This window comes from Arvicanthis niloticus, chromosome 19, assembly GCF_011762505.2.
Source record: "Arvicanthis niloticus isolate mArvNil1 chromosome 19, mArvNil1.pat.X, whole genome shotgun sequence".
In the NCBI taxonomy this organism is placed as follows: Eukaryota; Metazoa; Chordata; class Mammalia; order Rodentia; family Muridae; genus Arvicanthis; species Arvicanthis niloticus.
The window spans coordinates 50,721,127-50,745,967 of record NC_047676.1 but is presented as its reverse complement, the minus strand read 5'-3'; the positions used below and the strand labels follow the sequence as shown (position 1 = coordinate 50,745,967).

Sequence of the window (24,841 nt, the reverse complement as noted above, 5' to 3'; positions counted from 1 at the left end):
GTGCCTTGGGTTATGCAAAAGACTGACAATGGAAACATGGTGAGGAGACAGGCTTGCTGGGCTCAGAGTGTCACATCTGGAAACGGACAAGTGCATGTCAGAGAAGCCACAGCATGGTCCCACAGCTCTGCTCTCCCCAGAGGGGCCTACTCCTCTCAGACAGGTTTGTTCCATGCTCTGGACAGGTACTGGCAATGTGCCTCTAAAGGGAGACTGAACTGTTGCAAATGATTGAAAGAAACTATATCTATGAAGAAGCTCAAGAAGACATTCTTACTCCCTTCTAACAATGACCTTTGGGGACACTGGTATACGTGCTTCTCCGGCTCAAAGAGAAATTTCTCTAGAAAGTAACCTTTTTCATCTGTCGTACCACCCACTCAGAAGATCCCTGAAATGCTAAGATCTATTTTTAATTGCCATAAAACAATCTGCCATGTCTGCCATACATCAACAAAAATATAGGGTACATTTCCATACCTCTGGATGTCAGTTCTACCTTCTGGAAAGGACAGAACAAAACACAAGACTAAGCAGGTCTTTATGATGCTATCTTGTTTGTATCTTGGGTGGCCCTATGGAGTTCAGGAAGAGAGAGGTCATAGAAGCAGACTATAGAGTCTCCTGGTCTGCTTCTTTTGAAAGTGTGCCACTGCACAAACACTGATGTGATGACAAGGAACAGCAGAAGAAATACTTGACATTATATCATCAGGGATCAAGTGTTTTAATATGCTTCCAAATGTGTTCTCTTCCTTCTCTTCCTTCCAAAACCACTGAGGAATCCATAAATACTAGACACTGAGCTAGGCACCAGGAAATAAGAAGGGACTTGTGGTCTTCAAAGAGCTTGCTGATAGAAAAGTGAAGCTACCCTCCCTTCCCACCTCAAATCTTGTTAGACTGCATCATGGATAAACAGAACAAGCGGGGACTACGGCCACAAATGTTGTGACATTTGTCTTAAGCCAAATGGATCAATAAACGGGTTGAGCTATTCTTGGAGCTGAACAGATAGATGGATTTGAAGGGTTAGATTTGGAAGTGAGAAGTCTGGCAAGGAGGAAGATCTGAGCCAGGTAAAAACAGAAAAGGAGAGGAAGGGTGGAGAATCTCAAGGAAGAGCCAGGAAGATGCTAACAGATGCCTGATATAGAGAAAGAGCTGATCCTAACTCAGAATCCTATTGAGTGCTAGGGAGAGACGGGGGTGGTGGCGATAATGGTAGCAGGTACTCACTGATCTGGCTAAGCTGATGCTAAGTCTACCTGAGCCATGTTGGGGTTACCAGCACTGCTACGGCAGGCTACTGAGTCCAAAGATATACAGGAGGCAGGTGGACACACAGATCTCAAGTTTGATCCCAAGCTGCTGGTCTGAGCTAGACATTGAAAGCAACCAAAGTCTAAAAGACTGTCATTCAAGACAACAGACAACAAGACTGCCAGTAGGGGGAGGAGAAACAGGAGAACACAAATGAGATTGGAGAAAACTCACTCAAGGAAATGTGGGCTAGAGAGGAAATCTTTGTAAGAAACAGAGAAGGAATAAACAGGGAGTCCCAAGACGTAGGACATATAGTCAAGGGATAGAAAGGAGATTGGTGAAGACGCTGTGGTAGAACGTGCCTGTTCTCGTAAATTAGAAGTGGAATCTGTGGTCAGGACACTTCATGTGAGGTGTCCAGAAGCCATTCATGGGATCAAGTATTTGAGAATCTCTACATGTCATATACCATTGTGGGTGTACAAAGAAAGCCTGTGGCTCTGCAGAATCCGTGTGTTCCGAGTGAAGCATGATCTATAGACTAATGCTGGTCCATGCATTATCATCAGTTGTGTGGTGGGTGCAGCAGAACGAGAGTGTAAGCCTTAGCAGCTCTGCCAGTGAGTGCACATGGCTGGGAGGCTCAAGCACATGGCCAATTCCCCACACATTCTCTTTCAGTTTAGTTCATGGCAGAATTGGTAATGTCAAATGGTAACTAATAATCACCAAACCCAAAAGCTGTATGTTCACCCTCAGAGACAATCCAAGGAGCACGGTTTTAATGGTGACATATGAGAAATGGGAATCACAGAGAAAATGCTACTGGGAAGCTTGGGTGAGTAAGGAAAGAGAAATGGCCGCTGCCAGCAAGAGGTACCTGCTTAACCTGTGAGAACATAGCCATATAAGGAAAGGACTGAGGGATTTCTCAAAAGTAGGATGTTAATATTTCCCTTCAGTTTAGTAGGTTACTTATACATTCATTCAGAGAAAAAAAAATAACCCACCATGATTACATTTACACGGATATAATTTATGCCCTAAGAGATACGGAAATACTATAAATCCACATATAGGTTAAATAAGTTTCCTGTGTAAGCTGCGCCCAATCAATTTCAGTCAGAAGAGCTAGTATCATACACTAATTCTATGCCATCATACACATTCCCTGCCCATTCTAGGTGTTATCAGGAGCGAGGCATGAGGGTGTTGGGCAGACAGGGTCCTGTGTTTATCTGTCATTTTGGAAATTGGATATTTTGTTAGAAGAAGAAGTGATATTAAGGAAAATAGAAGTTTTCAGTTTATTACCCAATACAGCATGCAGGTTAATGAACAGGACACACCGCCTAGTAGAAGCCAACAGTTTCCCATTTAGCATTTTTTAGATATTAAAATTAGATAGCACCATCAAATAATACACATACACTCAGGCAAATTATAATTTTATAGGTAAAGTTGGGGGGGGGTGGGAACTCATTGCCTAAAAATCCTTCACAATCCACTTATCCTAGAGTCATAGATTGTTGGGTCCCAAGGTCCCTATAAAGGTGATGGCATTAATTTTCTATTACTATACATAATAACCAGAACCAACTCATAGCAAGCAGCAATCCGTGAGGTTTACTTGCACACATGCTGTGCGGGTATCACCCCTCACCACCTCGAGTGTGAATTCCAGCTTTTAGGGAACTCCTTAGAAGCAAATGATTTCACAAAAGTCTTCTGCCCAAGAGGAATGCAGAATACCCAGAGAACTACAAGCAGAATAGAGACCTTGTTCCTACCTCCTGTAGCAACTTATCCAGTTTGTGCTGTAATTCAAGAAAGTATCTGGACGTGATGAGGCCCTGGCGGGATTTATCCAAACAGTCCCGAGCCAACTCAACGATCTGATGGTGAGTGAAGCTAAGCACTCCATCTGCCAAGGGGAGAACGTGGTCTGGAGAGTAGCTGGTGATGATTTCCTTTAGACGCTCTTCCATCTGAGCCGTAGCCTGGTGGGAGGAGACACACACGTGCAGGTGTGACACAAGGAGTCACCCGTGAGCCACACAACTGGCACCCTTTCTGTTTTCAAACCGCAAGTTGCTAAATAGAATCCTGAGAATTGCATTTGAAAGAACCTTCATTTGGGGGCTAGAAGAATAGGTAACTGGTAGAGAGCACTTGGCTAGTGTGAATGAGGCTCTATACTCAGTTTCTACCACCACTACCACTGCACACAAACACACACACCACACACACAAATACATACACACACACACACACACACGAAAAAAGAAACTTCACTTCTGCATGATATGATCATGGTGCAAACATGTAATTATGCGTTAGTGTGAACCCACTGACTGAAGTACACTGAGAATGAGCGTAAATGTTGGCTGTTGGTGTTTATGCTGCATCTGTAAACCTCATGAATCCGTGACATGTGCACCAGTCTGGGGAGGACAATGCCACTACAGGAGAGTGTGCACATGTCAGGCAGAGCAATAGAGAAAATTCCTGTGCCTTCCACTAGCAAGCTAACAGTGCTACAGATAGAAAGATAGACGATAGATAGATAGATAGATAGATAGATAGATAGATACATACATACATACATAGATAGATACATACATACACAAATACATAGATAGATAGATAGATAGATAGATGGATGGATAGATACATCAATAGGGAGATGGAGAAGTGAGAGGCACCACATAGAATATAGATAATAAACATCTGCAGTATTTAAAAAGTGTATTCTTGGCCATCAATTCCCCTTTATCTGATGTTTCCTTTGGTTCGCGTTAACTTCTTGAAAGAACTATAAGCAGATTTGTGGAGGGCTATGCTTTCATGTTAGATCACAGGCTCCTTCAAATTGGTTATCAAAAAATATGACATATTTCTTTAGTTGTTATTCTAACCTTGCGCTATGCCAGAGTTCCCCAGTGTAAGCCAAGAGTTTGTTTTCATGATGAGGTTTCAGTGTGCCAGGAGTAAACAGATTAGCAACTTTGTCCCGTACTGCAAACACTATCCCCTTAGTGTATGGCCAAGGGGATGACCCTCACAAAACAGATCTACAGTTTCCTTTCCAACCTTCATTTTCTTCCCTGTGATGGCCTACTGGCTCATCAATATTCCTGGCTTATAAGAGCTACATAGGCAGGGAGATTCCCTCTCCCTGCTCTGCTCTCCTCTCAGCATTGAACCTCATTAACCAGGCATAGTCAATATTTGCTTCCCTGGTGGGTAAGCGACATGTGATAAATAGGTAAAACGGGGCTGATCAATGCCATCAATGTTAGGTTCATTACAAATAATAAGTACTCTGCTCCGGGTTTATGAACCCTAAGAACTCCCTTTGTTCTCCTGCTTCTAGCAACAAAGGCAGCAGGTGGTGGTCCAAATGCTGTGGAAAGGTAGCCTTTGGCCTGTCCTGCAGAGCCATGTGTGGGAGAAGGCATGGAACTGAGGTGAGTGTCGGGGGCGGGGGGCCCTCAGAGAGCTGCTACTGATAACCAAGGGGCCTGCCAACAAGCCTTCACACACTGCACTTTCTGGCTTAGGTCTGATTCCTTTTACCAGCTGAGCTGCAGAATATGACAATGTATCTCTGCTTCTACAAGAAGGGGTTTAGAAAGGCAGATGAGAAGGGAAACATAGATTTAAAAACAAAGCCAGTTTTGAGGCCACAGCAAGCTCTGGCTTCCGAGAGGAAAACCATGTGCTCTTGACATTGCACAGCAGATAAGGACCCAAGTGCAAAGAGTGGAAGGGATGCAGGGCCTTTGAAGGCAGGGCCTCCTCCTGGACCTGCCAGGGCCCCTGCTGCAGGGTACATACCAGCAATATTCATCACACAAAGCAGGTGTTTGCTTCATGTTTGTTTAGTGGTTTTCTCTTGCTCAGAAGGCTACAGTACTGCCTAATGCAAAGCATTACTGAGCTGGGTCCTCAAGTCTTATAACAAAACCACCTCCCAGAGGCTAAGCCTATGTTGCCCACTCACTGAGATGCCAGGCATCTTAAATTCCATCCATTACCTTTGGGAACCTTTCTTTGTAGACATGGTTCATCATAATTATTTCATGGTCACAGCAGGCGGGGGAACGTCCAGGGCTGCAAGCAAAGCAAATTACCCTTTTAAACCTGCCACAGCGTAAGAGGAAAATAAGCCTTTTTATTTATAAACAGTCAGTTGCCTCGGAAGTACTATGCAACCTGCATATGAGAAGTAGCGTCTCAGATGATAAATTACAGAATCAGTCATTAGCACGCACATAAACACACATACCCCAAGCCAAACAAACACAGTGGGCAGGACGCAAAGCGCAAGCTCATGGAGTGCAAAGGCACAGAACGATTCCAGTCACAGTGCCCATACAGAAGACTGCCCTTGCAGTGAGATCATGTCATGCACGTGGCATGAACTTAGGTGGCTGTGGCAACCAATCAATGAACTGCAGTATCAAACAAAACGGGGTGGCCACTGGCAGCACCGTCCAAGACGTATTTACCAGTGCAATTTCACACTTCTCTCATACACCTGCGCTCAGCCACACACCACCAGGGAGGGCGGAGAGTCTGCCGTGGCACAGGTGTTCTGGTGAAATCCATTTTCTACTCTAACAAATATTTATTTGGGATGCTGAGGTAGGCATTACATACGATAAGAAAACAGGCATACAACTTGTGTATGCTTGCCACTTTGTTTTTTTTTTTTTTTCTGGTAAGATAGTTGTACAGTTTGGGGGGGGGGGGGGGAGAGGCACCTGTATTCTTAGATAAATATTTTTAGGCTAGATACCCTGGATACTTCTTAAGGAAAATTAAAAGCAGAACCTCTTCAATAAATCACAATGACTCTAGATAAAGTGGCAAAGTTGGTTGTTTGTTTTTATTCTAGATTTAAAAATAAATTCCCATATCCTGCAATAATCTGGTGTGGGTTCCTTTTGTGCTAGTTTATGATGCTCTATGAACAGGAAACATACAGAGGAAAACCCCTTCTTAATAAGCTTCCATGTTGAACTAAATGCCTAGCAAGCTCAGTTTTAAAGACTAAACTTTTAACAGGTGGACATACACGAATTCTGTCCCACTGGGCTCTCATGGTGACGAGGAGACACATGCCCTGATTCCCTCTACTAAGAAGACCTGTTGCCGAGCAGCTGCGTGTGCCATCAGCAGAAGCCTAGAGTTGGCCGTCTGTCCTGCAGGATAGCCTCAGCTGGAGGAAGGAACTTCCTATGGTGACTGGATCTTCCCAGGCTACTGCTGAAAAAAGTCCAGTGACTGATGAGCTGGAGCAAGGGTATAAATGAAGGGTCTACAGGTACCCAGCCTGTGGTGGGCTAAGGGCGATGGGCCCATACAATACTGTGACTTCTCCTCCTCGCCGGGCCTACTTTCCCTTCTCTTTCCATTCATGAGCATCCCCAGAGCTCTTTCATAAATATCCTGGACAAGCTCCCTGGTTGGGGATACTCCCATCTGGAGACATTACTGTGAGACCTACAGTTCAAAGCAAGGCAAGAAGCCAGCCCTACTCAATACCCAGAGGACTGCATTCGCCAACCACAAAACTTAGAAGCCACAAGTCCTAAGAACATGCCCACCATCTTGGAGGAAGTAAGACTTAGGTGAGAAGATGGAGTAAGAAGACTACCATGGGTTTTATAATATTAAATCTGAAGGAACTATCTTTCCATTTATTCTCCTCACCCCCTTTCAACAAACTTCTCTGTCTCGTATGATACTATGAAACACTCTTGCACCAGCATTAGGTGACCTTGAACTTTCCCATGGCTAGACTTTTTTTATAGATATTCTTTACAGCTTTTGTAGCTATTAGTGCATTTTGAAAACTTAAAATACCTCTTTATGGTAATTAACGACGTCATCTATAGGTGGAATACCACACTTCTATTTGTGACAATCCACAAATCAGTGAGCACACACATACAAATTACAGATATGGTTGGAAACAACAATTTCAGTAAACGCCAGGGTAGGTCTGGTCTACACACCTGAGACTCCGGGAACGTGGACGCATGGGCGTGTTTCTGCACCGGTTCTCAGTGGCGATGCTTTCTGTTGTGCAGAAGTGTTTGGACAAGAAGTGTAATTCATCTGGTGTTGGCTGGTATGGTAACTGGTGCAACTTCTCTTGGGAGGAACAGGATGACTGAAAGAAACCAGAGTAAAAGTTAGGAGACAACTTCCAGAAAACAATTCTGGAAATGAATCAGAGCGTCAACCTTGGGCAATGTTGCCATCTTAGGCTGGTTCAATGACAGCAACTAAAACCTAGAAGTAGGAAGTGACTTCTCTCTGAGAGTTCATCGTGCCTTCCGGATTCCCCCCACCCCCCATTTGACTGCAGCTTCCCAAAGACAGAGTCCTTTCTGGGTTAAAAACCAAACCTATGAGATGGACAAAAGCCAGTTAAACTCCAAGAAAGAGACTCCTGCTGCTGTTCTCAGCAAAAAACCCTCTGTCTTATAAGTAAAAAACATGATTATATGCTGTGCAATCATAAAAAAACAGGTAATGAAACCTTTCTCAATAAAAGCACGCTGCTCTTTGATGCAAATGCCACCCATGTGTGCTAGGGGCACACAGGAAGGACAGTGAAGTGCGGCTCTTTCCTTTCTTTATTTTGGGGTGGGTGGGTATGGGGCAAAAATGGACTGTCCCTCTCCACTGAACAGTTTCAGTGGAGGTCCTGGGGCTTTATCCCTTGCTCTAAATTTACTTCTTAAAAATCAACACTCAACATCTGGAATGTGATGGTGAAGGTGAACAGGTAACAGGTGACTTTTAAACAACTTGACTTTGGGAACTGGGCAATGAGGAAACTGTTGGCTTCAAGGTTTAGGGAGTGAGAAACTCAGCAAATCAGTGCCAATACAAGAGATAGAGAATGTTTGAATACGCGGAAACAGGGCTAGAATAAGTACATGTTTGAAAGATACTAGTCATTTGAAAAAATGTCAGTTCAGGTAGAGTTTTGCATTAAAAAGCAAAACAAACAAACAAACAAGAACAACAACAAAAACCTCTGTCCTTACAAGAGAATGCCCTTCATAAACAGTAAAGCACTACAGTTCAGTAACACTGGAAATTAATGACCAGAGCTGAAAATATCCCTACACCTTGAAATTATAAAATGCCTTGCTAAGTACACAGTAAGATAGACAGGGATTTTTTATAATGTAATGAGATTATTTTATAAACCATAAAAATGAGAACACAAGAAAGAATTATGAGATAAAGCAAAGCTTTATTCAGGGTAAATAGGCACTCTTAAAAACACTTCCACTATGAAAAAAGGAAATAAAACACATGAACTAAATCAATTCAGCAAATCTGGAAAAGAATCATAAAAATCAAGCAGGAGAGAAGCATCGGGGTAGTAACAGCAAAGATAAGGGAATTAACAGATAGGAAAACAGGAGAGATTTACAAGGAGGGCTGAGGGTGTGGCTCAGTGGGAGAACACCTGCTTCATGACCACCAGGGCCCGGGCCCAATCCCTAGCACAGGGAAAGCCAAACCTAAAACACTCATACATGTACACGGGCATACTCATGCACGTGCGCACACACACACAGACACACACACCCCTCTCTACCTTACCCGTACCTTCACTGGTAAATCTCTGCCCATATTTCTGTCTGCAAACCCACTTATGCATATAAGTTTACAGCAATCATTTTGAGTAGCAAAGTTTCAACTGATATGAGAGGGAGTTACGTAAATAGTCAATCTACTTAGTGTGAAGTAGATGTAGATTGCTACAGAAATATTAATATCCTGGATTATGACTTGCTGGTTCTGTGACTGATGGGTTATCATGTACAGGGCATACTGTCTTTCTAAAAATTGAAAGTTAACTTCCAAATGCATCATGACCCATTAAGGATGCTACTTGCTTGGGACTAATACCACAAAGCTTAGAGAGGAGCCCTTGGAGGAGGGAAGGGCTCCTGTGGTATATTTAATGTTTTGCTTATAAGACATAATAAACTCTAGTTTTCAAAATGACTGTGGCCATGTAGCAGACTTGACCTCAACTGAATCTAACAGAATCTTTGTAATTACTGCACATGCAGTACTGGAGAACAGCGTCAGACATTTACCTATATTTAAGATTTGGGAATGTTATGGACTGAGTGATGCCAAGTGTTGTAAGGACTGCTGTCGTCTTGACACCAGAGGGACAAGGAGGCTTGAAGCATCTCTAGGGAGATGCTTCACCTTAGGGAGAAAATAGGACCCGAGGATAAGCAGAGGGCACCTGGAAGTGAATGGAAGAGCAGCCATCGGCCAACTGAGAACATGCTCTTAAAGCATGGCATGTTGGACAACAGAGAAGTTTAAGTTCAGTTTCATTAGAAGTGAACATCAAGTTCCAGAACACTAATGTGATCATCAGGACCAAGTGCCATCCATCCCCACAGTCTCACTTCTCCGTGTCTGTGTGTTTCAGACAGTCTTTTGTTATGTTGCCTAGGCTGGCTTCCTAGTGACCCTCCTGCCTCAGTCTCCAAAGCGGCTGGAAGGAGAAATGTGCACCACCACACCTGGTTCTCATGTGCTTATAGAAAGGATACCTCTGCTGAGCAGAGCCTCCTTCTAGAAGAATTTCAAGACTGAATATGGGTGTTTTCCGATACACTGAATCTCATGACTTCCTATTTCTCCAAGTGTGGGGGCAGGTGACGATCATAACTTAACTAGTTTGCATATGACTTTTGACTCCATCATAAATCAGATCCAGATCCACTCTCAAAGAATGAAGACTTACACCAAAAGCTGCTGCTGCTGCTTCCCCAAGCAACTAGACACCAAATACATTTTCTACATCACAGTATCACTCAGATAAACATCTTGTTTCTTAAGACAACCAATTTTAAAAGGCCAGTCCTTATATGCATGCATAAATTCCTGCTTGCTATTATTAAAGGTAATATGATTTAACAGACATGTCATATTTATGGGTATTTATAGTCTTATTTCCATTCTTTCCCTCAGCGGAAAATAATTTATCTGGTGAGAAATATATGGAGGAATATCTCCCTACTGCAATTCCATATTGCTTATTTCAAAATTAGAAATTATGATGTGAATGCTATCTTCTTCTAGAAGTTCCACAAATTAATTTTCACCACAAAATTTTACACTTAAATAACTGACAATACTAAATGTTCTCTGGGAGAACAAACTAACTGTATATGAAAAAAATCTTTCCAATTTTGGAACACAGCATTTTTAACACTTGGCATTATTGAAGTGTCTGTAATGGCTCAAAGATATAAAAACATTTACATTTCAACACGAACAGGTCTGAAGTTCAGCGGACAACATAATTATCTGTGAACTTTTAAATTGTGTTTTGAAAATGCTTCTAGTTTTTTTCTGTATATAACATATTTTTTTCTTTTTTCTTTTTTTTTTTTTTTAAAGTACAGTTTTGATTGGCTAAAGGACTAGTAATTAATGAGGTTCTAAGAGCAATTCAGATTAGGAATAGGAAAGCAGAAATTCTTGAATTGCCAGCTGACATAACTGTGCCTGATATTTGAAGGACAGAAACCTCAACAGGAGCTATGTAGCTTTCCCTCGTCCATTGTATAAGAGTGAAGAAAAAAAAGCCAGCCAACAGTGGTCACGGACCAGACCCAAAAGTCCTTGCTTTTGGAAACTAAAATTTCATTTTGAGGGAAGAAATGAGAATTTGAGATGTATACCTGCCTACCACCTCAGTCAATGTGCAAGAGAAAGGCTATTAGAAATGTCGTGTGTGTGTGTGTATGCATGTGCCTACCAATTACATAATACATAAATATGTAAGAGAAAGGTTATTAGAGACTGCCATTGGCCGGGCAGTGGTGGCGCACGCCTTTAATCCCAGCACTTGGGGGGCAGAGGCAGGCGAATTTTTGAGTTCGAGGCCAGCCTGGTCTCGAACAGTTCCAGGACACCCAGGGCTGCACAGAGAAACCCTGTCTCCAAACGCCACCCCCCAAAAAGAGACTGTCATTTGTGTGTGCATGCGTGTGTGTGTGTGTGTGTGTCTAAAAATGGTTTCAAGTTTCTTGTTTTAGACATATGAACTTTATAGAGACATTAGCCTTCAGGAAAATCACTCACAAAGCTAAAGAAATGCGACTCACATGGCCTTAAAATGAGGCACAGCATTAGAGTCTAGAGCACTTGCAGTATTCCTATGGATAAAAGAAAGGGATGGATAAACAGTCCCTCAACTAATTTTCTGTGCTTTATGTTTCAGACCTAAAAAAAGTGGGGGTAAGAACAGCAGCGGTGCCACAGAATATGTCACCAGCATGCAACAAGCCCACCTACTTCAAGACTAGTGCTTATTTTATAATATTACAAAAACATAATTTAAAAGATTACTTAGATCCAGTGGTCTGATTCACCTACTCACCCTTTATACACCCACTTTAATAAAATGATGTGTGATTATCAGAAAGAGAAGGTGCATCTTGTATTCTCCTGCTTTTCATGAAAAGGAGAGATTTGTCACCGGAAGTGTCATTAATGCTGAATGAGGGGGCTGCAGCCCAAACCCACGGATTTAGGCTTTTAGTCTGGGAAGCAGGGTGGGTAAGGAAGTGACAGAGCCAAGAGTCAGTACTGTTTGTTTACTTGTGGCTTGGCTCTAATTAAAGGGACCCAAGGGTCTAGGGAGCAGGCAGCACTTAAAAACATTTTCAATTACTCTGTGTGGGATACGCTTCATCACACATTTTGAAAATGTATGGTCCTACATTTTCACATCTGAAATCACCAGTGATGGCAGCTGCCGTAATAGTCAAGTAAAATCTCAGTGGTACTTAGTAACAATTTTATCCACTGATAACACCCAGGAGGTTAGGGGTATGCGGTGGGGGCTGGGGTTGGGGGGGGTAGGGGAGGAGATCCAAATGGACAGCAAACTCCCACAGCACAACAAATTGGAAAAGAGACAGGAAAACAGAGGACCTCTCTGCACACACTACCCTAAGACGATGTAAAGCGAACCCAACAGATGCTAGCAATTTGGTTTTAGAGGTGCCCCAGAAAACCCACATTCCACTCAAGCTTCTTGAAACACAAGCGTAAGGAGAAGGGGCGCTAGTTAGTTCCCCTAACAAGTTTTAGTTTCTTACCAGTCTGAACATTAATTGGTGGCTGCACACTTACCACAATGCCGTGGGGTGGACAGTCCGAAACAATAAACTGTGAATTTTGACAAAATGAGGAGGGAACTGAATCAGAAAAGGCTCTATGGTCATAAGTCTATAGTTTGGGTTGCTAGAACAGGACATCAAGACCACCTCATGAGCCATTCACTGAATACTGGGCCTTTCGAAACCACCACCCGATTCTCAGAGCCCTGTGGTTACAGAAACTCCTCTAACTTAAACCAGGTATGCTTGTGTCTAATCTACAGTATCCAGTAACTGGTAGGCCTGGGGTTGAAATGTTACCATTTGGGGCAAGAATCTCCTATTTTTCTATCCCTCTCCACATACTTACCAAGTCCTTTTGTTGTTGTTGTTTATTTTTAAGTTGTTAGGGTAGAAACAAATTATGGCTTTGTGTGCGTGAGGCATCCTTGGAAGGAAAGAGAAAACAAAACAAGCGTCCATCTCAGCCACACACAAGAGAAGAGCAAGTCCCTCAAAGTTTAATGGCGTCTTCACGCACACATCTGGTATGGACTGTCAACATTGAATGCAGATTCTGTTGTTTTCCCCAAACTATACCAAATGGTATTAAAATGAAGGCTTGAATCCTCCAAACTTGTAGGCCGTAGACTTTTATGCTCTGTAGTTTGGAAGCCTCCAGAAACAGTGTACCGTTTCTACATTTCTTAGGCTGTCGTTTGACATATATCTTATACAGTGAGATAGACATGTGGAATTTGCCTTTTCCTTCCCACCAGGATACACCCAGAGAAAAACACAGAGTAGAGATTCGTTTTGTGGTTTGAGATGAGAAGAAAAATCAAGCACTTACAGAGACGGTGGAGCTCGGTGTGTTTGTCCCATAGCCTGAGGAGGGGAGAGAAGCCAGAGACCAGCGGCGCCCGTCCGTTCTGTGGACAAAGGGAACAAGGGGAGCTCAGTTAGGCCAAGTGTGCAAGTGCTGATACCAGGGAACCCCAGGAACCCCCAGGGAATTAGGGCATCTTTAATCAAACAATGGCATAAACATAGTCTATGAGGATGTGGGAACGCTTGGCCAGGGTTAGGGTAAACAAACGTTATACAGAAGGTTGCCTTTTATTTAATAGGAATCAATACAGCCAAACAAGTAGAAAGTGAATGGGTTGATCCATAGTATTGATCTCTCACTAATACACTTTGACAAAATGAATACCGGGATAATTACAATGGTCAGACTCAGCAGATTCAAAGCAGTGCAAGCAGAAAGGGGAGAGGAAACTCATTCTGTGTGGAAACCAACAACTGGCAAATGATCTCAACGTGGACCCGGACTCCATCAAGGCGTAAGACCCTGGGGCAGGTTCAGGGCCTTCAACAGGCTTTCCACCTTGGATTTCTAAGGGTATAGTTTTCCTTATTGTAAGCAGAGGTGGTGGGAGCACTGGGCTCCTGGTTACGTCACACTCTAAAGCAGCAAATAACTATGGTCAGAAAGCTTGAAGCTCAGGCTTTGGAGAGTTATTGCTTTCTGACATGACCTGGCTTCATACAACGTTGGCGCAAAGGTCACCTGCAGTCTCTGAGCCTGCAGCAACCTTTACCCAGTCACCCTAAAGGCTGGAGGAAAACTTCTCTACTCATAATGGAAACAAACACACAGAGTGAAGTCGCCTGCTTCAGCCCCAGAGTCCAAGCAGCCGGGGTTCTTAAAGAGAATGGCTTTTGTCCTTGAATGGTGACTAAATGAAGTTGGACTGTGGCTTAAGTCAGGGCCAGTACAGGGGTCTAAAGTGAACTATGGAGTAGTTATTAGTGGCGATATCGCTTGTAGGGCAAGGGGCTGCCACAGAACAAATTTTCAGGGATTTCTGTTATTCTAGAGCTTAATTCAAAATTTCAAATAAGATCATACTGTATCACAAACTGTCAGGGAAAACAAAGACATGCAAATTTTCCAAGGGGCAAAACAGTTAAAACATGTTAAAATGTTATTAAAGAAACAGCACTACATTCTTAGAGACAGGATCATGTGGAGAGTTCTGTAATTCACAATTCTGTTCATTTACCAAGGGAAAGACAACAGTGTAGGAAGTCTAACATAGACACATTCACAGGAAGCTGAAGTCAGGGAATTCGACTGCATCGGACTTGAGTTTGAGAAACCACAATTTGATGCTCATATGGGAAACTGCCACGGCAGCCTGATAGTCACAGGCCGGTCTTCTGGGCTATGGTGGTGTCACCTCCAATGAATGCAAAATGGTCCACAGACACAAGATGGAGGCCAAGCAGACACATCACAGAGTGATTACAACGCTAAGATTTTAGTGAGATTTACCTGTCATTTCTGTGGCCATGATTGGAGTACAATTGAAATCATGTATTTTTAGAAAAAAGAAAAAGAAAAGAAAAAGAAGAAGCAAAATGAGATGTTTATTTATAAATACACCAGAGAAAAGTAATTGGGGTGATTAAATCATATATTTGTTTAAGAACATTTTTTATATAGATTTAAAAAAATGTTGAAATTTCTGAGGAAAATAATTAACAGTATGCACATAGAAGGTACAACCACCAGTTAAATGGACACAGGCAGATCTTATATTTAAAAGCAATGCCTGAATTTTACATTTCAACCATTTTTAATTTAGCAAAGAAAGGGATATGATTTTTAAAGGGACTGTTCACTTCATTTAATAGCAATTATCAGAAATTAGACTCTGGAAAGAGTGAGGGACACATTTCCCAGCATGGTTTTGTTTTGTCTTTCATTAACTCCCCTTTCCCTCAGGTATCCACAGACATATTTCAGATGGATGAGCAGTTCCAAGAGGAGACATATTCTTATTAGTTCTGAAGCATAAATTACATTTGCTTAGTCCAGAAAACACACAACTGGAAAGATGTTTAAATAAGAATGTGCTCAGTTCTTGGTACAGCCATCAAACCAGAAATAATTCATGTCTCATAAAGTTCCCTAAGTTGCCTGTGTCTGTTTACTCAAACGGAGCAAAAGGACCATTGCATTTCCATTGCCATGACAACTGCACATCAGAAAGTTACTATATATACTATATGCAGAAATGGAGAAAGTGGCCCCTTTCCATGGAAGCCATCACACACGCACAATCTGGGTCCAACTAACAATGCTGTCTTTTCTGTTTAGTAGCTACCAATAAAGCGACATCCGAAGACAGCATCCTCATCTTCCCAAAGCAACAAGGCTCTTCTGAGAAGAATCTTTTCTTTGTGGGTGGAAATTTCAACATTGCATCAAATCAAAGAGGGGAGGAAAAACAGCTGATGAGAATGTAGGACACAGAGATTGGGGGGCGGGTGGACAACTCACAAAACATGTAGATGCATGTAGTACACAATAAAGGGTGAGTTCTCTGATTCCAGCCTGACCATTTTAATTACACGAAGAGAAAGCAGGTAAATATGTTCAGTAATTACAGTATATAGTAAGTATGAGCAATATACTTACTCTATACACTGTTGGGTCAAATTCAACTGTACCAATCACCAAGTAAAATGTACTCCAGAAAGAATTATCAGACTAACAGGAGGTTACCCTAGTCAACTGGTATTAAAGAGACTGAAGACTTAAAGTCAGAAGGGCAAACTTTTCCTAGAAGTTTGCTTATGGAAATGTGTTCTGAGGTTTACCCAGGCAAATTACAACTAGGCAACCAGGAGATATTGCTGGCACTAAAGGCCACCAGATTGCCAATGAAAGAAACAGCAACTTATAATGTCTCAGGGCCCCAGCTTCTGGAAAAGGTAATGACATCATCCCCTCTATCTTACCATCAGATAAAAGTGTTAAGTGATTCACAGCCCTGAAGGCTTGAGATTATATGGATTGAAAATCTTTCATCCAAAGGTCTTTGGACCAGAAATATTTTAGGTTTCAGATTTTTGATCTGTTTTAAAAAGGGATTTCCCGACCTCCTAGACACCCTTAATCTTAAATTTGAAATGTTTCTAAGCATCCCATTGTTGCTCAGAACATTTCAATAGTTCTCAGTAAGTTTCAGTACGTCTGGAGACCGCTGAGATGGCTCATAACTAAAAGTACTTCCTGTGCAAACCTGAATACCTAAGTATGATCCCTAGAAGCCACACATCCTGCAGCACACATGGGAACACAGGTGCGAACACACACACCCATATGTATACATACAGAGAAACAGACAATAAAATTTAAGTATAAGGATTTCAAATTTTGGGATATTTTGGATCTTGTATTTTCAGATTAGGTTTCACATGTGCTAAGAATTAACAATATGAAATGTTTCCTTGTCTCAACATGCAATACTGTAATAATTATTTGTTTTCTTTTTGTAAAGTCAGTAGGTTAAAAACTGCCCTGGTAGGTTTACTCATCAATATGTATTTTACAATACGGTGTGCATCATCATTATTTACAGTCTGTAACTGGACTACTCATTACTAGGGGTGTCACAGGGAGAATATTGAACAAGGAAGGTCAGAGAAGATTAATAAGCCTAACCTTTGTTTCGTTACCCCAAAGTGATTTCAAAGACAGAGCCATGTTTCCTCTATTGGGCTACATTATAAAATAATGAAATGTTAAGAGTCTCAAATTACTTCTTAAAGGCTCAGTTACACACAGTCAACAGGAGGCAGTGGAGACCCTAGGCCAATGGTCTAGGTTTCCTGAGTGAAGACCATCACTAAAACAGAAGGCGTTGGCAGATGTTGGGTAGAAAGCGCTGATCTGAATTCTCACAATGAACCCAAGGTTCTATTTACCTGAGGAAAAGTTTAACACAAATCACTCATGTTCTAATCAAAATTAATGGATTTTGAAGAGTGTGGAAGGAGTCCCAGCTGGTAACTCATGCAACATGAACTGGAGGTCTCCAGTGATAATCCCCTGTCACGGTTTATGGTTTATTTGTCAAAAATTAGCATGCTTGGGAGGTTGTAATTTTTTTCCCCATAGCTCAGAAGCCAGATTCATCTGTCCTTCAGTCTCCCACTTAATTATTAGATGGTCTTCATTTTTATAAATCTGGCAGGATTATGGGACTGTGGCTTCTGTCATGTTGTAATACACACTGCAGTAAGATTTGCACTTAGTTATCACTCTGGGTAATTGAACGCACCCACCCTCCATTTTAGACTACAGAGGACACTTTGTTTATTGACTTTCAAAGTTTTTCCTCCCCACTTGGAATAGTCATGAATTAACAGTCACTGGGCAGACACACTTTCTAGGACCAGTTAGCTTTTGCATCTCTTTTGTAGTATGATAGTTAAAAGAAAATCTTAATTAAAAAAAAAAGTCGGATCTCAGAGAAGATCCAGGTGTAGGGCTCTGCACGTCTTTGAGATGCTATCCAATCGTTCCTCACCCCACGTGGGATTCAGAGAGGCTAGAGCATGATGGGAAATGACTGCGGTTAGAAGAGAACAAACATTCCTCTTGGATTGGGACTCAGATTCTTAATCATACAGGGTTCTGGGAATGCTGCTAGAATCTTAATTACAATACGGAGCTCTGAAACTCCTTTTCTTAGGATTTCAGAACATAAAATGTATTACACGCTGACAAGTGTGTTCATTAGTGATGTGTAGAGGAACAAAGGTGTGTTTCCTGAGACCTATCTATCTGGCTTAGGAAATGCTACCTGAATTCACTTTAGGGTATAACTAAGTCTCTGAGAAATTCTTACAAATAAATGGGACATCCAGACCGTAAACTAAATTTATTCTGAATATTTGGAGACCTGAAGTGGCATTTTGCATTCTGTCTTTCCTGGGTGGAAGAAGCAAGACACATATGTGAGAGAGGCAAAGGATGTTTGAGAAAAACATACTGATTCAAAATGCAGAAGAAAGGGCTGAGGCTGTATCTGGGGGAGCAGCCTGTGGAAGTTTGGGTGTTAAGGGTCTTAAGTACAGACACTTCCTCTTAACTCTAGTTACCCAGGAGCAGAGGCATAGCCCCTAAGCCCTTGCTGCCTAATTCTAAGTACAACAGTAGTAGAAAGAACTCCAGATACATTGGCACACGCCTTTAACCCCAGCGTTTAGAGGCAGAGGCAGAGGCAAGTGGATTTCTGAGTTCGAGGCCAGCCTGCTTTACAGCCTGAGTTCCAGGACAGCCAGGGCTACACAGAGAAACCCTGGCTAGAAAAACCAGAGCTGCTTTATCTCAGACCTGTCATTCAATTGCTCCCAAGTGCATATCTTGTAACACAGAGTCTCATTTTTACAAAAAGGACAACATACGATAACAACAAAAGCTTGTACCAGGACATAGATAAATAGAGCCTGCATAACAACACCTCAAAAAAAAAATCAGTAAAAATCTGTTCAGGCTGGATCATGCATGCTCTTAAGATGGGAGAAAACACAGAGAGAAGGGCCTCCCTGCCTTCACTGAGGGTTGCATTTAGCAAAGGACCAAGGGGACCCTCTAACTCTAAGACAAGGCAGAAGTCATCATGAAAACGGTGAAAGCCAGTGTGTTCAGTGTGACAAGGTCTTTTGGTTGCAGAAGGCTTTATGTGATAATGAACAGGCTCTCACAAGACAGAACCCTGAAAGAGAAGGTAGGGGGAGGACGGGGTAGAGTGCAGAGACATCCCGAGGGAGGGACCACTTTATGCCCCACTCATATGCAGTCCTTACCTCCTCGCAAATGAGAAATGGGCTGAGGCACTGGGGGAGAAATTCCTTGGACTGTCTTGAGGGCTATTTCCTGTGGAGAGAAAAAAAGAAATGAACCACCTAATTTTGTTTTTGTACCATTATCCATATCCAGAATCTTCTCTCCAGTAATCAGTTTCTTTACAGTTCTGCAAAATATCATTTCCTCTAATAATGCTTTAGCTTTGCCTCAAGCAGGGATCTGGGAAGCAGGAGAGGCGGGGGTGGGGTAGGATGGGGGCTGGGGGATGGGAGGACACTTAGTTCCAGCACAGCTTTCCAAGTGGGCCAAACATAGGAATTCATATATTAAGCACTATAACCTAAGCATTTTGGCCTGTGGAATAATGAGTACAGATATGTTTTGTATTATGTCTTCAGAAGCTAACATTTAGGTAGCTGGTAAGCTCGGGCTGTCAGTGGAGGTGATTTTTATTTTGTGGCAGGCAGCCTGGGGATGAAACAAAGAAGGGCTTGAAAGTGAAGGCTTAGATTCCAAGGTATACATTTAAAAGAGAGTTGTGTCAAACCAGTCATAAAATACGAAGGAAAATCCAGCCATCTGGACCTATTTCTAAAATGTCTCAGGCTCTATCTTAGCACTGCTGCAAGAATCTGGCAGGATTGTCCCTCGCCAACATTGTCTTCAGCAAGCCCTGTGCCTCTCTAAGCAGCTGGAATGTGACTGGCCAGGCAGACTCTAAAAGCCGCGGCCACAGGGAGATGGCAGCACTCGGCTCTCTTCAAGTCCTCCACAGGCAGAGAAGGAGCACTGCCTGCACACAAGAAGGAGGGCAGCTCCCTGGGGGCTTGTTACTTTCTCCATTAGCCTGCTCAACCTGCTGCTGATCATTGACAAAGCTTGGCAGGCAGCTGGCGAGGGCAAGTTCAGGACACTCCAGACCACGCTGCTTCCCCTGCATATTTAATGAGATACACAGCGTTGTCGGAGGACCACTTGGGAATAGAGCTGGTTTCAGGAAGGAGGTGAGAAAAGGCTGCAAAGTAGCTCTACAGTTTCTTGAAGAGAGGAGAGAAATAGATGGGGAGATGCCTTTCATTCCCAATAGCAAGGCCACTGGCTCTTCAGTGAGACTGACCACTGTAGCCAGCTGTAAGGAATACTGAGTCCTGCCTAGCTAAAAACAATTTGTTATTAGTGTGCTAAAAAAGAACAGCCTAACACCTAAAGGAGGGTAAGTTTAGTGTTACCTTGAGGACTTCTTACACTGGCTACATCTCCACTGAAATTTTTCAATTAACTTAAGGTTGCAAATTTTATGGTGTTGTCTTCAACAGATGCTATTAACTTTATGACAGCACAATCAAAGCCATTCAACAGGGAAGCGTTGAAAAGCCATTTCTTTATAGAGAGCCAGGCAAGGATCGGTCCCCCTGCCACAGTGAAATTTATCATGTCTTTGCATCTGCTGTTCCTGGGGCCCCTGGAGGAATGGATTTTGCTTTTGCCGTCCAGTAATCCAGGATTCATTCTGTCTGTTTATCTACACAGCAAATTAACTTATTTTGATTTCTCTCAACAGCATTCATTCTCCCACTCCTAATTTAGCTTGTGTGTCACCCTCTGCATTCTGTAAAAGAGCTCAATAACTTCAAGATGGCTAAAAGCCCTTGCTTCCTAAGGGGGATAATCTAATGCTTGGAGTCATTGGATAGAGGTTGAGTTTTTTGTTGCTGTTGTTTTAAGTTTGGGAATATATTCATGTTGTTTGTACACCATGGAGAACAAACTACCAGTAAATTATGAGTTGTAACAAAAGCAGCTGCTTTCTTGAAGCCAAGACACTCTGACAACAATCCTTTCTGTCTCATTCACAAGAATAAAATAACACCAAGGGAATCTGGCCCCATCCCTAACCTGTCTTCTCTGTGTAAAGCTGAGGGTTCATGTGGTGAGTAGAAACAAAGAACTCATTAAATACCAAAACTGGGGAGAAAGGAGATCTGAGGGATGAACATAAAATGGTGGCCCCTAGAAAGCCAGTGCCATTTTATAAAACACTTCATAGCACATGATGATCTTCAAGCTTCAGGACAGACAGACAGACAGACAGACAGACAGACAGAAACAGAGAAGATTGATTTAATTCTGCCATTCAAAGAAATCAAAGCTGCCACTGCCAAAGCTTCTATTAACCATTCCTATACTTAGCTTCATCCCCTGAGTTGCCTGCCTAGGTATGATTGAAACTCCCCCCTCTCCCCCCCCCCCCCTTGGTCTCTCCCTGCCATAAAACCAAATGCTGGATTCTTTTACCTTCATCCTCAAGACTATATGGCCATCTGTGTATCTTAACTCTGCAGATCTCTTCTTTTAAATGTGGGCCAAAGGGGGGAACTGAAATGTATACAGCATTCAAAAAGCTGTGTGTTGTTTCAGAACTAGACTCTTCTGAGGGATGTTATCGAACATTTTTGTCAACATGTGGATGTTAACAAAAACATCATAGAGCAAACTTCAACAAACTATGATAACAATAAACATCAGTAAGTGGTGTAATGTTTTTGGACCCTGGCTATACATAGTCTACCCATGTTTTGACAATACTGGCAGTGTTTGCTGGGGGGAAAAAAAAAACCAGGAGTGGGGCACGTAGAAAGAATTGGGATGGTGGTGTGTGTTGTTGATATAACTATATCAGAAGGATGTGGAGTCAATGGCAGGACAGTTCAGCAAGCTTCAAGTAAGATGGCGGATGGGGACTTCAGGGAATCAGAAACAACTGAGTGGGAAACGCTGTAAACATTAAAGCAGTCTCAGAGAGATGCTCTCTAGCTATAGCAAACTCAGAGTGGTACAGCCAACGACCCATGAACTACATTCATTGGTACCAGGTAGTGGGAGGCTTTCAAGATGCTCGGGTGCACCAAAGGAGATGGAGCTGGACCAGCGGCACACAAGGGCAAGAGACAGAACTTCTGCAGTAAACCAAAAGTGATCGGTGACACATTAGAACCAAACCATGGAAAAGAGAGACCACAGAGTGTGCCTGGGGTTGGCATCATGGGTAGACTAGAGGGACAACATGGCAGAATGACCCACTGATAGAGAATCTTGAGGGGTAGGTGGGACTCTGGTACTAACACAGGGAAGGGTAAATGCACTGAACAAAATTCAATTTTCCTTGGGAAGAAATGGTAAGATTAGCACATTAGAGTTACAGAGGTCAATTGCGGAAGGTTTTATTTTTATTTTAAACAAAAAAATGCCCTACTTTTTGGTCTCTCAGACTTCAGCAATGCTGGTTTGTTATACAGTGTTCTAACTGCTCTGAATTTAGGGTAGATGGGTTCACGCCATTTATGCTCTATGAAGTCCTCTCTGTTGAACGCATGAATGGCGCTTCCTGAGAAGAGAGAGCAAGACGGATTGAAACTGGAGTCCTACACACGACCTTCACTCTGTGCATGCTGCTCTCTGAATTATCCACCCATCTGCAAAGCAATACCTGAGAGACTCTCAAGTAGAAACTGGTGCCAGTTAATTCTCTGCCCATATGTGCGGCACTTGCCTGTAACTCACATCCTGCTGCTCCTGGGATTTGCTGGCTCTTGGATATTTGAGAGCTCGGACACTTCATGGACTGCCGGCATCCCTGTTGATGCTCCGACCTGATACAGTAAGCCTCAGCAGTGGTCAGGCCTTGCGTAGGTAATTAACACCACGATCCCCATAAGGCAGAGGCACGGCTAAGACGCAGTGTGTGAGCCATGCTTTACCTAACGGCACTACACAGGGTGCCTCATTTTGGAGGCAGTTATTGTGAAGAAAGTGATCTCCAGATTAATTAAATTGTTTGATTGCTTTGTAATTAGGATGGAGAAGTCCTGTGTCTTCGCCACAGACAAGCAAGCTGCAAATCTTTTTAAAAGGCATATGCTTTACCCACTATAGATTATTAATGTGCTTTTAATAGCTATCTGTTCACAAAATGACAGTTTCCGATGCCTCAGTTTTCTTTAAGGACAGAGGGAATCCAAGAATTAATGACCACTGCCATTTTAAACTCCTGGTGGATCAAAGAGTAAGCTCCCACCCACCCCCTCCCTTGAATCCTCATTCTCACTACTTGACGATCCCCTTAAATGGACAATCAGTGTGGTGCTTTCTGAAGGCCTCCCTGTTCATCAGCAACACATGGTCACTGCTTCACAACCTTAAGACTGCACAGTGCCAAATCGAGGATATCCTTGTATGAAGACTGGCTGCATAAAGTGGGGACTTGCAAGATTTACACAGGAACCTCCAAGAGAATGAATCATGTGAAATCACGGTTCAAGTAGCCAGCAAACTTCGAGTGGATCCCAGTGGACCATAACAGGTGATGTGTGAAGGAAAGTCAGGGTTCTTCCTGTTACTTAGACACCTGTCTCTGAAATTGGCTCCTGTCCATACATGATTGTGGAATATTAATTAAACCTGGGCAGCTGTTTAGGCCCTAACTAGCCAAGGACTATCTTTGATTGGCTGACAATGGTATACTGTACTCACTGTGGGCCGGTGGATAAAGGACACCAATATCTTTGGGTGTTCAAGGCAAGCACAGATTACTCACAATGCATTAAGGTTTTCTTATAATGTGGGATTTCTCTGCCTAAGCCTAGCATAGCTGGAACCACTCACTGCCCCACTGCTTGACTAAGTCAGGCAAGAAATGTTTATTAATCCTCTACTTCACAACAGGGAAGGACATGGTAAGACGTTTCTAGCTGTTCTGTGACCAGCAGACTGCAAGCAGACGAGGGCAAGAGCAGGGAGACGCCAGGAAGCTGGCCGCACAGACAAGGGAAGTACAATAGTTCGGATGCAGCGACTGCAGATCTTAAGGAGGAACTGGCTAGAAAACCAATGTGGTTTGTTGAAATAACCACAGGATAAAGGCGGGAAATGACCAATCAAGAATAAGTTACTACACTTATAAACTGATACACTGTAAACTTATACACTGATAAACAATCAGTGCCTCAGATATTATCATCAGAGAAGCCCCTCCTGTGTCGATGGGATCTAACACAGACTCACAACTGGACCATATGCAGAGAGAGCAATAGACGTTGGATAGCTCATCCTAAATGGGATGTCTCCAATAAGCCCCACCCGTGGGCTCAGGATCTCCGTGGAAAAGAAGGGGAAAATAATCATAAAAGCCATAGGTGATAGGTGACTTCAAGGAAACACTTTCTTCTAGACACAGCAGAACAGATGCACATACACATGCAGAGGTTGTGGCAGCTTGCTTGAGGCTGACACTGGTTCAAGCCAGACAGAGTCCCAGCACTGGGAAGGGGAAGTGCATTCAACTCCACTCCTAAGCAAGAAGCCATCTGTAACCAATACTTGCTGGCAAAGAAAAAAATTGGATCTCTTCAGTGGGGTCTCAGTGGGTATAACCACACTTCAGGGGAGGCCCTGTGCCTGGGAGCTGTTGACTGACACAAAATTAATGAACTCATAATATCTTTCTAGATCTTTTTGTCTAATTTTTCTTTGGGCATTTTTTTTTTAATTTTCACTTTTCTGAGGATTTTGTGTGTTTCTTGGGTTTTTGTTGTTGTGTTTTTTAATTTTACTTGTTTATTGTCAGAGTGAAACAGAACATACAGTTTGATGGATAGGGTGGTAGGGCAGATCTGGAAGGAATTATGGGAGGGGAAACCAGGATCAAAATATATTATCTGAAATAAAATAT

At 42.6% G+C, this 24,841-nt stretch overlaps 1 protein-coding gene across 9 annotated transcripts in view; it reads right to left on the bottom strand.

Annotated features, from left to right (window-relative positions):
* The window catches only part of LOC117723774 (microtubule-associated serine/threonine-protein kinase 4), a 349,397-nt gene that overhangs the window by 59,008 nt on the left and 265,548 nt on the right, over positions 1-24,841 (bottom strand). For all 9 annotated transcript variants that reach the window (XM_076916253.1, XM_076916254.1, XM_076916258.1 and 6 more), the window contains 5 exons: positions 19,113-19,182; positions 13,297-13,375; positions 7,293-7,450; positions 5,307-5,382; positions 3,057-3,266 (listed from right to left, as the gene is read on the bottom strand). In XM_076916253.1, the coding sequence (XP_076772368.1) occupies positions 3,057-3,266; positions 5,307-5,382; positions 7,293-7,450; positions 13,297-13,375; positions 19,113-19,182 (593 nt within the window). The remainder of the gene's footprint in view (positions 1-3,056; positions 3,267-5,306; positions 5,383-7,292; positions 7,451-13,296; positions 13,376-19,112; positions 19,183-24,841) is intronic.